This window comes from Anas platyrhynchos, chromosome 4, assembly GCF_047663525.1.
Source record: "Anas platyrhynchos isolate ZD024472 breed Pekin duck chromosome 4, IASCAAS_PekinDuck_T2T, whole genome shotgun sequence".
In the NCBI taxonomy this organism is placed as follows: Eukaryota; Metazoa; Chordata; class Aves; order Anseriformes; family Anatidae; genus Anas; species Anas platyrhynchos.
In genome coordinates this window covers 53,084,483-53,097,783 of record NC_092590.1, presented here as the reverse complement: position 1 = coordinate 53,097,783, position 13,301 = coordinate 53,084,483, and the positions used below count along the sequence as shown (strand labels likewise).

Genomic DNA, 13,301 nt, shown 5'->3' with positions numbered 1-13,301 from the left:
GCCCAAATGCTGTTCTGTAAGTATTGATTTCAAGAAAGGAAATACACCATGAAATAACTGAGGTAATTTCAGTTCAGATTTTTAAGAAAATCCTAGTCTTATTTAGGACTGCTGTATCAGACTGCTCACACTTGATTTCCTGAATCCACAGAGGCAAAAAACAGATGGGGAAAAAAATACAGTCCTGTCTGACTAAGGAAAGACTAACAATTCATTGGACCAAAATTCACAGCTTGTCTTCTGCAAGTTATGGAAACAAATAAATAAATAAATAAAATTTTTTGGGGGGTGTCATTTCAATAATATTCCTGTGATATTAAGGCCCAGAAATCACAAATTACATTAAGATTTATGGATGAAAAGCCCGTGGTAGCATGCAATTTTCCTTTTAGACACAAAAATTATCTAAGCTATTAGTCTATAAAACAACCTTAATCATGGTGTAAGCGTGTGACAAAAATATGTCCTGCTGTTCTCATCACAACCCTAAAAAATGATCTCCCTGTAAGGAAATATCACTAGGGCTAACAGGCTGTGGTCAGTATTGTCTGATAGAGCATGCTGGGTCTCTACAAAGAAACATGGAAGACAGCTGCTGGGTCCCAAACATCAAAATAGCTTGAGCAATCCATGCACCAAAATGCTATGCAGTATTTATACTGGAAAGCAGTGGAAAGAAGACAAGAAAGGAGTACAACTATAACATGCAGAATGTCACTAGGGGACAGTAAACAGGGGGCCTCGTAAAAGTCACAGTGCCACTGGGGAGTCCAGCCAAGCTGGATAGCACATAGTTTTCATAATCTAACATATTTTCCAGACATGAACTATCTGCAGTTCTTTACATATCTTTGATATTGTTCCTATTCCAGTGCAATGCTGTCACCTTTTGTGATGTTATCAACTCTCATGATGCTCATCTTAAAGCTCTAGATATGGGACTCATGTGACTGTGCCCATGATGACAGCTTTCCTTTCCATGCAAGGGAATGTGGTTCTAATTCTCACTGTTACAGAGCGAAGACTAAACATGTGAAGTGTCAGTGATTAAATACAAGACAGCATATCAAAATAAATATAAACTTACTCATTCTTAGATCCTCTTTTGACCTACTCACAATATTCAAATGCCTGGGAGAGGGTATCAGAAGCGGCAGGTATTCTACATTTTTGTATCATTTCTGTCCTGTTCACATGAAAATTTGGGAGTCAGCAATGCACTTGAGTTTGACAGCTATTCCAGCCAAAAAAATGTAATGCCAGGCTCTAATGGTCAATGTAACAAGTAGAAACTGTAATATAAATCATCTAAAGGAAGAGGAAAAGTCACACGCTAAAAACAGGAACGGGCAAAAAGTCACTGAGAACAAAAGTCACTGGTTTTGCATAATCTTCCATTGAAAATGTTAGAGGAATCAGAGTGCCAAGCTGAAATGGACCAACTAAAGAATGGATATTAAGGAAGCAACAGAAATTGGCTATTAAGCAACTTTGTCTGCAAACACAATACTCAGATTTGAGAGCACACCACTAATTTAAGAACAAAAGTGTCATAGTTATTCTAAAAGGAAATGGTGTGGTTTAGGGAAGAAAAAAAATAAGGACACACACAAACAAACAATCTTTGTCATACAGCAAGGCAGCAAACATCGGAAGCATGTTGTTGTTACATGAATTGTTTTTTGCACAATGAATTGCATCAGTTTTTTCGGTAGTTCAAGTTCACTGCAATCCTGTAACTTCTCCCAGGAAATGCCATATCCTCAGACAAATTACAAATTGCTGACATAATTCATTCAGAGTTCATTGAGATGATCAGGCCTCCTTTCCCATCCATGAAACAAAATACTCTGACTTACCCTTCTGCTAACCACTGGAATATAAACATACTGAGTCATCACACCAATCTGAAAGACAGACTATTTAAGTAAAAGAGCTGTCATATAAAGCTGGGAACGTCCTTCCAAAAGAAATGTTTAGTTGATGCTAGATGCTAAATCCAGATGGATTCTTTTGGCTGAAGCAAAAACCTGAAGCACCTTTAACCTCCCCAACTTACATTTTCACTTAAAGTAAGGAGAGATGATTGTGTATCAGAGATGGTTCTTACAGAAGACATAATGTGTGAAGTAAGGTGATTGTTTGCACTTCAGACTACCACAGATACCCACGGGTCACTTCTGTTCTTCAGGAGACCTTTGAAGCTGTTATTAACTCAGCATGAGACAGCACAGTAAAAATCCAAACTGGGCATCACCAGACATGACTGATAAACAAAATTGATGTGGTACTTTTTCTTTCATTTCTGGAGCACAACTTTGGGATTCTTTATTCCCGACATATAATTTCAGCAGCTTTCCAGCCACAGAGACAACTTTGGAATTGAGAAATCTGTGAGATGTGCATGAGAAGCTCCGAAAAGACAAGGTGACATTCCAGTATGTCTCACCCTGTTCTGTGACAGCACAGATCTGGTGCTGCTCCAGCAAGAAAGATCCAGGGGTAAGTTTACTGAGACAAATCCAAACATAACAACGGTGTTCCAGTATCTGTGTGCTTGATACCCTGCACTGGTGTCTGCCAAGCTTCTCCTTTGTAGTATGCCTGCAGTGCAGTGAAAACAACATGACTGAAGACTCCTTAGACAAACCCACCCTTGTCTTGCTTGAACTGTCCAGCTGTCCAGCTCAGGCACTCACAGATCCAAATCTGAGTTTTTATTCAGGAAAACTGATGACCACCATGTTGCCAGTGGTGTCGAAGTTACAGCCTTACATTTCAAAAGAAAGCTAGCTCCTGGTGCACCATCTCTTTCACAACTTATTCTTCCCTTTCTGAAAGCTTTGATGGAGGCGGAAATAAGTTGGTCTCTCAGACATAAGCACTACAGCCAGCAGAGCTGTAGCTCAGAGGAGTTTATTCCCATTTCATATATTTTTGGGGAGCAAGGCTCCTGTGTTTTATAACGACAACATAGTGGACTTAAAAAAGCAGCTGTTTGATACTAAAATAAATCTACATAAATAATATAATAATTGGTTTCCCTGAGAAGATTTGATTTAGAAATCAGAAAAGTATTCACATGCAAAATACTGTCCTTGGTTCTCGATTACACATGATTATACACTCTCATGGAAAGCAGAGGAGGTGGAAAATAAAGGATTTTTTTTTCATTCCACATATCTAGCATGATACCCATAACTGTCATCTGTCTCATTTAAAATATGAATTAGACACACCATTTAGCCATCATATAAACTCAGTACTGATCCTGCTTCAAAATATGTATTAGAAGAAAGAAAACTTAGGGGTATTTATCACTACTAGAGAACAGTAGCATCGCCTCGACAATAGTAATGCCTTTGAATCCCTTCATTTTTCAAGAAGTCCTGCCGAATAACAATTCCACTTTGTGGTACATATTTATATATTGCACATACTTACAATAGTTTATAAATTTCACTGATATAAACTTGCAACTACAATGGATGTTTCCCGTGCTTACAATGGAACTGTTGAATTTTCAAGAATATTAAAATTAAGAAATAGCTGAGCTTACGGCAAACCACAGTTCCAATCTCTCACTTCTTTATTAATAACAGCTGGTGGCAAAGATGTGTGATGTTGCCATGCCACACAACCAAAGCAAGATTCAGTAAACATATGGAAGATATCAAAAATTTCTAAAAACTAAAGCGGAAGACATTCATTTTAAGAACCGGGGTATGGTTAGCATTATCTAGTATTTCTCAATACCAAAACATGAATATCCATTCAGCTTACCTCAGCAGGCAGCAGCAAAATTAATCTTTAACTAAAGCTGAATTTATGCTTTGGGATTTATTCATTTTCAAGTTCCTAGAGCTTGCAGAGATTACCCATGTGAAGGTTTAAACAATGGCATGTTGTTTTTCTGAACACACACAGAGACCACCTTAATGCCCACATGTTCACTGCATAGTGTCTTGCTAAGCAAGTAGAGCAGCAATGGAAAGCCATAACCTTGCTGAAAATCACGATTCAATGGCAGTAGAGAAGCTGACAATACTGCTTTCAGGTTCTTGTTTTGCTGAGAATTCAATAAGCAGGTGCACAAGATCCATTAGCACCAGAAAGCAAAAATGGAAGCCATGAGAAAACAAAAGAATCTAAATGGCCTAAATTGTGCCAATAAAAAGTTTCTGGGGAAAAAATAAAAAAAAAAAGTGGTGTACAGGGATACTGTTAGAGGAATACTTTCTCCTGAAAGCAGTTATCAAGACTGCAAAACTAAAAAGGGGCAAAAAGAAACCCTGCCTGCCCTGTGGCTCACATTCGGTGATCAATCACTGCCTGTATAGAAAACCCACCAGAAACCCCATCCTGAAAAAGACAACTAGACCTCATTAGTGGACACACCTCTTTTTTTTCTTTTTTTTCTATTAATATTTGATCAGTAGGTTCAGACTTCTGAACTTGAAGCAGACCAGTATGTGATGTATCTACCATGCCTGTTGCTCATTATACAATTACTTAACCTACTTAAATCATAAGCTTTCAATGATCTGATTTTAATTGGACACTAAGCTGGGACACAAGGTAGAGATGGCAGGAATCTTCTTCAAAGCATTTGTCTCCTTATGTTCCATGTATTTCTTATTCATTTTTTCTCTAAAATGTATAAGTTATTCTCACACTGTAAACCTCTGTTTTGAAGAAACTACAATTTTAGATTTTAATGTGTACTGTTAACTTTACACTACTGACTTTTTTCCAAGTTGTGAATAGAAAGATATTGACTCTTAGACCTAGCATAAGAGCAGCAGCATTAATCAAAGGAAGGACATGGTTTAGAGTCAAAGCAAAGTATCATCTGTTCAGTGTAGCTGGATACTTATTTGTCCTCTTCCCAAAGATGAAAATGGAATCACACAATGTCTCACAGATCGATAGCCTACTATGTATAAATGTAGAGGTGACTCAGTCATTTTTCAATGGGATGCCACGTTGTTCAGAAACATGTTCACCTTTGAACATTTTGCTTCATTGTGAGGAAAATACAGAAAGAGGAGGATGTTTTCTGAAATTACCACAGCATCTTGACAGAAATAACCAAAGAGATGACTAGGGATTAAATTATTTGTTATTGTCTACATTACAAAACAATAAACTGAAACTGAAAACTCAAGATTAAGTGGATTAACAAGGCACTTACATTGGTGTAAGCTTTGGGCTATGGCTTTAACATAGGATCAAAGATAAATGATTTATGGAATAAAAACTTCCATCTAAATCACTGAATCAATAACAATCTGGTGAATTATTTTGTCAAAAGAGAAACATTCTACTGTATTTATGGCTAGGACTATTCAGTTTAGTGTCATCCCTAGAACACGTACCATTTTTCCTCCCATTCACATTTACTTTGGAAATCTACAGGAGTCACATAACAATCCTGTCTATGATGAGGCAAAAGCAAATCAAAACCATCTGGGTCCCTAGCCTTTCCAGTCCACTAGCAACGCTATTCCATATACTCTTGCTTTGTAAAGAAAAGGAGAATTTTTAATAACTTCTAAGCACATTCAGCCACCATTTGACACTTCTTTTCCAGCCTTGTCTTCATTCAGTAAGAATTACTTAAACTTACACCTTTAAAATGGCTGAGCAGGAACTGCAAGGAGCAAGTGATTTTTTTTTATTTTTTTTTCCTGCTTCATTCAGGGGCAGAAAGGGAAAAAATGAAAGTCTTACTTCCTAAAAATGCTGCCTGAGTCCGAGATACCCTCAAGTAACATTCAGTACTATTGGAGCTACAGTGTAGGTTGGCTTGAAACTAGGAGCAATCTGAGGTGAAGAGTGATGCCAATCTGGGCGACTGCTCCTACTATTAAATGATTGCTAAGTTAGATCTCTTTGGTATCAAAAATATCAGGACATTAGCTTTTAAAACTCTAGGTCCTATGCATTGCAGAACCGAGTGCTGCAGCTTTGAGGAACAGAGGAAAGGAAAAACAGACAATCACTGAGCAGCCAGTCCCAAAGCAAGAGCACCATCCACTGAGAATCAATCTTGAACTCTCTCTTATCTATGAAACATGAATTGGAATAAATGCAGTCTGTTGCATTCCTGAAGAAAGATACTTGTATCTACCTTCACTTGCTTTCCTCTGAAGATTGGATGAAGTTGACTTAAATGTTCAATATAAAAAATTATCATTTTCTGAGAAAAGATAAGCCTTGAAATTCAGAACGAGCAGTAGCTTGCAGGAGCACCTGCAATGATGCAACCTGACAGTCTTCTTTCCCACAAGTTTATAGGAGCTGTGCACCATTCTATGAGGAAAAGATTTGAAAATTTCCTCAGTTTGTGTCTTATCTTAAAAAAAAAAAAAAATAGGAAAACAATTTAAAAAAGGCAATAGGCATATATTTAGCACATAGGCAAAAACTGGGATCCCACAGAATGCTTACTGTTGTGGGAAACATATTCTTTGTGAAGAGGGGCTTGAATCACCAAAAAATGAACATCATCACTCCAATGTAGCTCTGGCAGTATCTGTTTTTCAGCCTCTTTTCATTACAGGACAACAAGCTGAAGACTACCTTATGCTGGCAACAACAGTAACACTAATAAAGAGAAAATTATAAACTGCACAATACACAAAGCAGCAGATGCTGCAATGGTTTCACTGTGATGACACAGATGGTGAAAAGGAACTGATGGACAGCTGGATTCAGTTCATCCCATCTTGATTTGAGGATCAAGTAAGATGGACAGTAAGGGGAGGAGACAACCATGGAATAATGCTGCCACTTTGGTCAGTTTTGAGTGAACATACTTTCCCAAGTTGATGTTACAGATGAGGTGGCCACCACCTCATCAAAAAGAAAGAAACAGCAACGTGAATACCAAGGTCAGAGGAGGCTGAGGTGCTCCATGGCAGAGCAGATATTCCTGAAGGGACTGCAGAATGTGGAAGATGTGCTGGAGCTAAGGGAAAGAGTAGGAAGGAAGGAGCAGCAGTGAGAAACCACCATGTTATGACCACAAACCTCCCATGCACCTCTCACTGCCTCACTGAATGGAGTGAGTGAAACATGCAAGGATGGAAGGTGAGATGGGGAACGGGGGAGGAGAGGTGTTTTCTCTGAAGGTGTTTCAACATTTTCATCTTTTTTTGTTTGTTTGTTTCTGTTTTCCAATATCTGAACTAGTAATTAACTATTTATATAAACTGATAATAAATTAATTTCCACAAGTCTGTTTTGCCCACAACAGTAATCAGTGAGTGATCTCCCAGCCTTTATCTTGACCAAGAGCTTTCTCACTCTTGTTCTTCCTACTTTCTCCCCCTTCTCAATGGATGATGGAGGGATGGAGGCAGCAGGCAAGTGGCTTTTTGGGTGTCTGGCTATGAGCCCAGGTCACCTCAGCACAACATCCCAAGGAGGCCACGCTCCCATGGGCACTGTAGGCCAGGAGACTGCAACATGGACACTCCAAAGCAGAAGGCACGGAAATGGTCAAATAACACATCCTGATATCTACTGCTGCTTTTAACCACCAAATATTCAGACTTTGCATGTACAACTACCAGAAATAACACCATATTAATTATATGTGTAAATAAATAATGACAAGCATCTCTTTAAATTACAGTGGCTTCAAAGCACAACTGAGGAGAATCTGTCCCTTCAGGGAAAGTCTTCTGCTCAAGGTAGACATGAGCTGCAACCTAATGTAGTACTTCAGAGGCAGCGAAATTCTTGCCTCTTTTTGAAACAGCAAGTCCTTGCTTGATTGTTGTCTCATTACTATTTTTACATTTAGGATATTAAATCATTATCTCTATTTCTTTCACATTTGCTGATCAGAAAGACAAGCTGAAATTAAAAGCATCGCTGGGAAGGGAACTAGCTGTTCCACAACAGAATAGCAGAAATTAAATATGTTTCTCTCTGACAGTTAAAAAAGAGACAGAAAAAAATAATAATAAATTTAAAAATAAAACTGATGAGGGGTATTAAAGCAGGCGGGGAAAGCTTTCCATGTCCCACATGGCCTAGGTGGGGTGCCTGAGGGTCAGTGCAGCACTGGGAGTCACTGGACCCCGGCACTAGGACCTGCTGGCGGGGCTGCCCAGCTGCACTATTTTTATTATGGTATTTTTCGCATTCAGACTTTCCACTGCAGGCGGCCTGGGTCAGGGGATCCGCTCTGCCGGGGTAATCTGGCAGGTCAGCCCAGCAGGAGCTATTTATAGAGGGGTGGGGGACAGAGGGAGGGGATGCGATCGGAATCATCCTGGGGCTGCGAGCCGGGAGAGGCATGACCAGGCAAGGGGAAACCCCAAGCACAGTGGTATGGTGTGGTGTGTCACCCAGCAGCCTACGTGGCCTGGGACCAGCACCCTACACGGCCTGGGACGAGGTCACAGCCCAGGCCATCCAGAGCACTGAGAGTGCAGAGCACCTAGGCAAGGCACAGGCGCTCTTCCTTCCCTCTTCTCCTATTTTTCGTCATGGGGAAGTGAGTATGCAGCTCACTCTTATTCATTCCCTCAGTTAGAGACACTGGTGAGTGGAGGAGGACTGCCATGCCTTGGCATTCAGACCTGGACTCTGGGGAGTTCCAGGCAGAACTTCATAGCCTCGCGTGACAAAAAAATGACCCTCACTAGGAATTAAAAATACGTAGGGAATGAGTGCACTCAAGCTGGAGCCTGTCTGGACACAGCCTTTAGAGAAACTTCTGCTTCCCCCCACTTCTGTTGTGTGTGTGAAGACCTTTTCAAGGAGGATTTAAGCTTGCTGTGTCTTACTCTGACAACCAGTCACTTCACAAGAGGTTATAATCAGCCTTTTTTCCATGGTGCTGGAGAATTGTACTTACACAGCTTGTCATTTATGAGGTCCAATTCTTTTTGGTAGGGAAAGAAACTGGAACAGAGTAGAAACATGAGTATTGCAAATTGCCCTGACTTGTCCTGAGGGCAGTTAAAAATCGGGAGGTGGCCAGCTGTTACACTGGGAAGGGCCTAGGCTGTATGTAAGTGCATGAGTAGGACTGCTCTGCTCAAGGGGTCTGACACCCACCCCTGCCAAACCCCCCTGACATTCAGAAACAAGGCGTTCGAACTCTGGCCTTGTAAGCATTTGCCAGCGACACCTGAGACGCTGACAGGATTCAACTCTTCCCACACAATGTCACAAACACAATGTGGTTACACAGAATGGCACTAAAAGATGGCAAGTGCCTCACAGCACACGCTGTTCAGCCTGAAAGCAGAAGATCCGATGTCTATGGTCTCCTGATCCTGGTCGGGGTCAAAGCCACAGCTCCATCTCTGAAGGAAGTGCCTTGGTGCCTGTATTGTGCCTGCTGTATTGGGATGGCCTGACCCTGCTGCGGCTGGGCCTCAGTGTGGCAGCAACTCAGAGAGCCCCAAGGGCCACAGCCACACCGATGGGCTTCTGCTTGAGTACAAAGGGCTTATTTAGAGCTCACCACTCACTGTCTGAGTGGTGGGGGGAGCAGGAATTGATGGGACTCCTCAGCAGGTCTAATGCCCCTGACATTGCCTTGCCTATCTCTCTTCTCTGAGAAGGCCCCTTCCCCAGCTGGTAAATGAATTTTTGGGGTGTTTATCCACCTCAGCTCCTGAAAGCACCCCTCTCTTGGCCACGCAAATAATGAGAAGAAATTATGTGTCTGGCAATACATGGATGCAGTATAACAACAGGACACTAACGTTCCTCAAGGGAGCAGGGTGCTAAGACCTAAACATCTATATCAGCTTAGCAAAAAAATAAAAAGCTCCTACATTCAAGTAAGTCTGCATTTTTAAATAATTACTGGCACAGTTTACAGTCCTGGCTTGCATTTGTATCTGCAGAAATCATATATAAGTAACAGCTAAACAATACAGATATATTAAACTGCCCGGTATGCATTGCATGTTTTATAGAACGCCTCCAATTGTGACGCATTTGAAACTATTTTATACTTTTGATTCACTACATGCTTAAGTTATCTACCACAGGCACACAGCAGAGTGCCAACAAAGACTTTTGGAGGGGAAGTAAATGCTTTCTTTAACACTTTATAGTTCCAAGCTCCTAAAGACCAAGGAAAACAATGTTTTGCCCTGATGGTCCAGTCAGATACTAATAGAGCACAAGAAGATTCTTCTAATCTGCAAAACTGAGCTGTGCAGCCTGGCTCACCATCCCATCACCATAAGTACTGTTGGCTTCACTAAAAATGCGTGTGGAGTGAAGATGATGAGCAAGGCTGAAGGGCTCAGCTTCATCACTTCCCTCCAGGTGGGAGAGCCAGGCTGTGGGGGTACCCCCATTAATGGCTGTAGGGAAAGGGGAAAATGGTCGCAAGCGTTTTCTTTCTAATTAAGTTTTGGGCAATGTTTGGGACTCTCCTGTCCACCAGCGGAGCATATGGTTTCCTACAGAACTTAATTGTCTAGACATCCAGGTGATGCCACCAACTTTTCCAGACACAAATTAAGCACAATAGGTCCATGATTCTCTGTAGCCTAAACAACTTTACAGGTGTTTAGGTGACCTCCCTGATACATTCCTTCAGTGGTGCCTATCACCCACAGTACCTGAGAGGTGTACAACGGGACCTCAAACTAAGGTAAACATTACAAAAAACAAAACTAAGAATGACATTTCAGTATAGGTTAATGGTCCATCTTTTAGGAACATGGAAAGGATGTAAGCAGCCATATGGAAAAAATCCATTCCTATATTTTTACTGCTGAAAGCTAAGCCTTCCCAAGAGACCCCATGAACGCATTAAAAGCTCTGGATACACGATTTCACGAGTTTCACCACCTCAGCCAGACTGCTAATATATTTATTAAAAAAAAAAAAAAAAAAAGTTCATTAATTAATCGTCTGCCACCAAATGCATTCGAGGACTCTGAATCAAGCGGAGAAACGCTACCGCTGAGCTCCACTGCCGCATGCAGAAACTTTCAAACACCGCTGCCGCACCGCCTGGGTCGCAGCGCAGCCGGCTCCGGAGCCGGGGGCGGCCGGGGGGCAGGACCGAGCCCATCCCGTCCCGTCCCGTCCTGTCCCGTCCTGGGGGGCACCAGCCGCCCCCCCCTTGCCTCCGGGCCTCCAGCAGCGCGATCCCCGCCGGGGCAGGCACCTGCTGGGGGGCAGGAGGACGGTGCCGGCTCTCACGCAGCTCTCCGTGCACCCCTGGGTGGCGGCGGGCGGGTGTGTGTGTGTTGGGGGGGGTCCTTATGGATGCGGATCCCAAACTTTGCTGCCGCAGATCCCGGCCCGACCTGTTGCCGCCGGGCTGGGCGCTGCTCCTCCCGGCTCAGGGGAACGGAGGGGGGCATCAGCGCCGCTGGCTTTGCGAGAGGGCTCCGCTGGGGTGATGGCACGGAGCTGGCGACCCCATCAGACCCCCAGCTCTCCCCTGCACCATAGCAGGCTGCGGCTGGATGTCACCTGTCGCCGGCAGTCCTCCGGGGTGGCACCGTGCCTGGCTCCCAGCGCTGCCCCTTCCCCTCGCTGCTGCACAGCGCTGCGCTGGCAGCGGGGCTCGCCCCTTCCCCGCTCTCCTCAGCGCCCCGAGACCCCGGCTTCCCCTCCTGCCCTCCCCCGGTCCCCGCGGAGGGCAGCGCCCCCAGGGGCTCGCCTTACCCGGCTGGAGGCGAGGACCTGCCGGTAGCGCTCCTCCTCCGCCGGCAGGGCAGGGAACTGTTGCATGGAGAGCATGCCGGGGCTCCTGCTGCTGCTGCTACTGTTGGGGCTCCTCCACTTTCTCCTGCCCCCTGCGCTCCCCTACCTCAGCCGCACACAGCACACACACAGCACACACACACACTTGCCGGGCTCGGGGTTGGGGGGGCTCCGCATTTTGTCTGCTCGGCCCCCTGCCCCCTCCCGCCTCCTCCGCCCAATAATAACAAACCTCGGCGAGAAAGCCGCCGCATCCCCACCCCTTTCCCACACAAAGGCTCTACCCCTTGGGGACGAGCTGGGGGACAGCCCACGGGGGCACGTATCGCCCCTACGAGATCTCCCCCGGGGGGCTGTGGGCACGGCCTGTGTCCCCCCTGGACAACCTTCGGGTGGTGGGAGCCGAGCTCGCCCCTCACCTCCACCCCAATAAAGAAAAGGGACAAAATATCCCTTCCCCAGCCCTCCTGTCCCAAAACCAGGAGCCCGCAGCGCGCTCCTTCCCCCCCGGGAGCTGCACCTGTACCGCTCACATACACACAGAGAAATGCACTTCAAGGCAAACGCTTCCCCCTAGCTCTTCTCCAGCTTCTTTCCCAGCTGTCTACTGCTTTACCTTTGGATTTAGGTCACGTCACTTTGCATTCGTGTGTGAAGTTTAAAGGGGGCATTGCGTGCTCCTGGAGTGCCACCGCGCATAACCGACTGCTGCTCCTGATAATTCGGTCCTGCGTTACCCAAGCAAAGTCACCTCAGGAGGGAGTACAATGGGGTTGGGGTTGGTTTTGTGCTTCCCCTCCTCTTTTCAAACAATTGCACAAATAAAAGGAGAAGTATGGAAGAAGACATAGAAGTGAGAGTATTTATACATTAGGCAGCTTTCACATTGTGCAGAACAATTTGGGCTGTAATTCTGATTTAAAAAAAAAAAGGGGGGGAATCAAGCCATAATTCATAATTACAGCATTTCACAGAGATTCATTAGCCCTGTCAAAAATCACGATAAGAACAAATGAAAACCAAGAACCAAAAGGTGCAATCCATGACCAGCTTGGCCTTGGACTGAGGCTGCGTTCTCCTCAGCAGTAAGGACTTGTAAACCCTGACCCAACCTTTCCTCCTCATCCCCTCCCCATTCCCTCAAGCTGGGGATCAAGTCAAGTCCCTGTTTTGTAGCTGCAACATTCAACCCGTGCACAGCACCCAGAAAAAGCCTAAACTGAGTTCAGTGGCTGGTGGTGGTTTCATGGAAATCATTGCCCAAGGAACAATTATTTAGATTAAATAAATAAGACTTGGTTGAATTACACCACAGCTCCCTCGGCATATGGTCCCTATTGATACATTAGCCCTAGCAGAAACCTGTTTTCTGGTAGAACAGCCTATAAATATTTTAATGCAGAGTATAAATATAGTTAATTTAGTTAACATGTTACCATTAGTGGAAAGAAGCAAGTATGCCTAATTATCTTATAGCTAATTTGACCTCATCTGTTTTTTCTCTATTTTTAACCTTGCATTTCCCTTCCTAGTAAATACAGACTACAGTATCTTCATTTTACCCTTCTTTACAGTGATTTATTTAATTAGAAGGG

At 43.8% G+C, this 13,301-nt stretch overlaps 1 protein-coding gene across 5 annotated transcripts in view; it reads right to left on the bottom strand.

Annotated features, from left to right (window-relative positions):
- CORIN (corin, serine peptidase) overlaps positions 1 to 11,969 on the bottom strand; it is a 130,336-nt gene extending 118,367 nt beyond the window's left edge. For 2 of the 5 annotated variants that reach the window (XM_072037646.1, XM_072037645.1), the window contains exon 1: positions 11,668 to 11,969. In XM_072037646.1, the coding sequence (XP_071893747.1) occupies positions 11,668 to 11,742 (75 nt within the window). In that variant the 5' untranslated portion in view covers positions 11,743 to 11,969. The remainder of the gene's footprint in view (positions 1 to 11,667) is intronic. The other 3 variants (XM_072037644.1, XM_038177937.2, XM_038177936.2) reach the window with 2 other exon arrangements.
- Between the last annotated feature and the right edge of the window lie 1,332 nt (positions 11,970 to 13,301).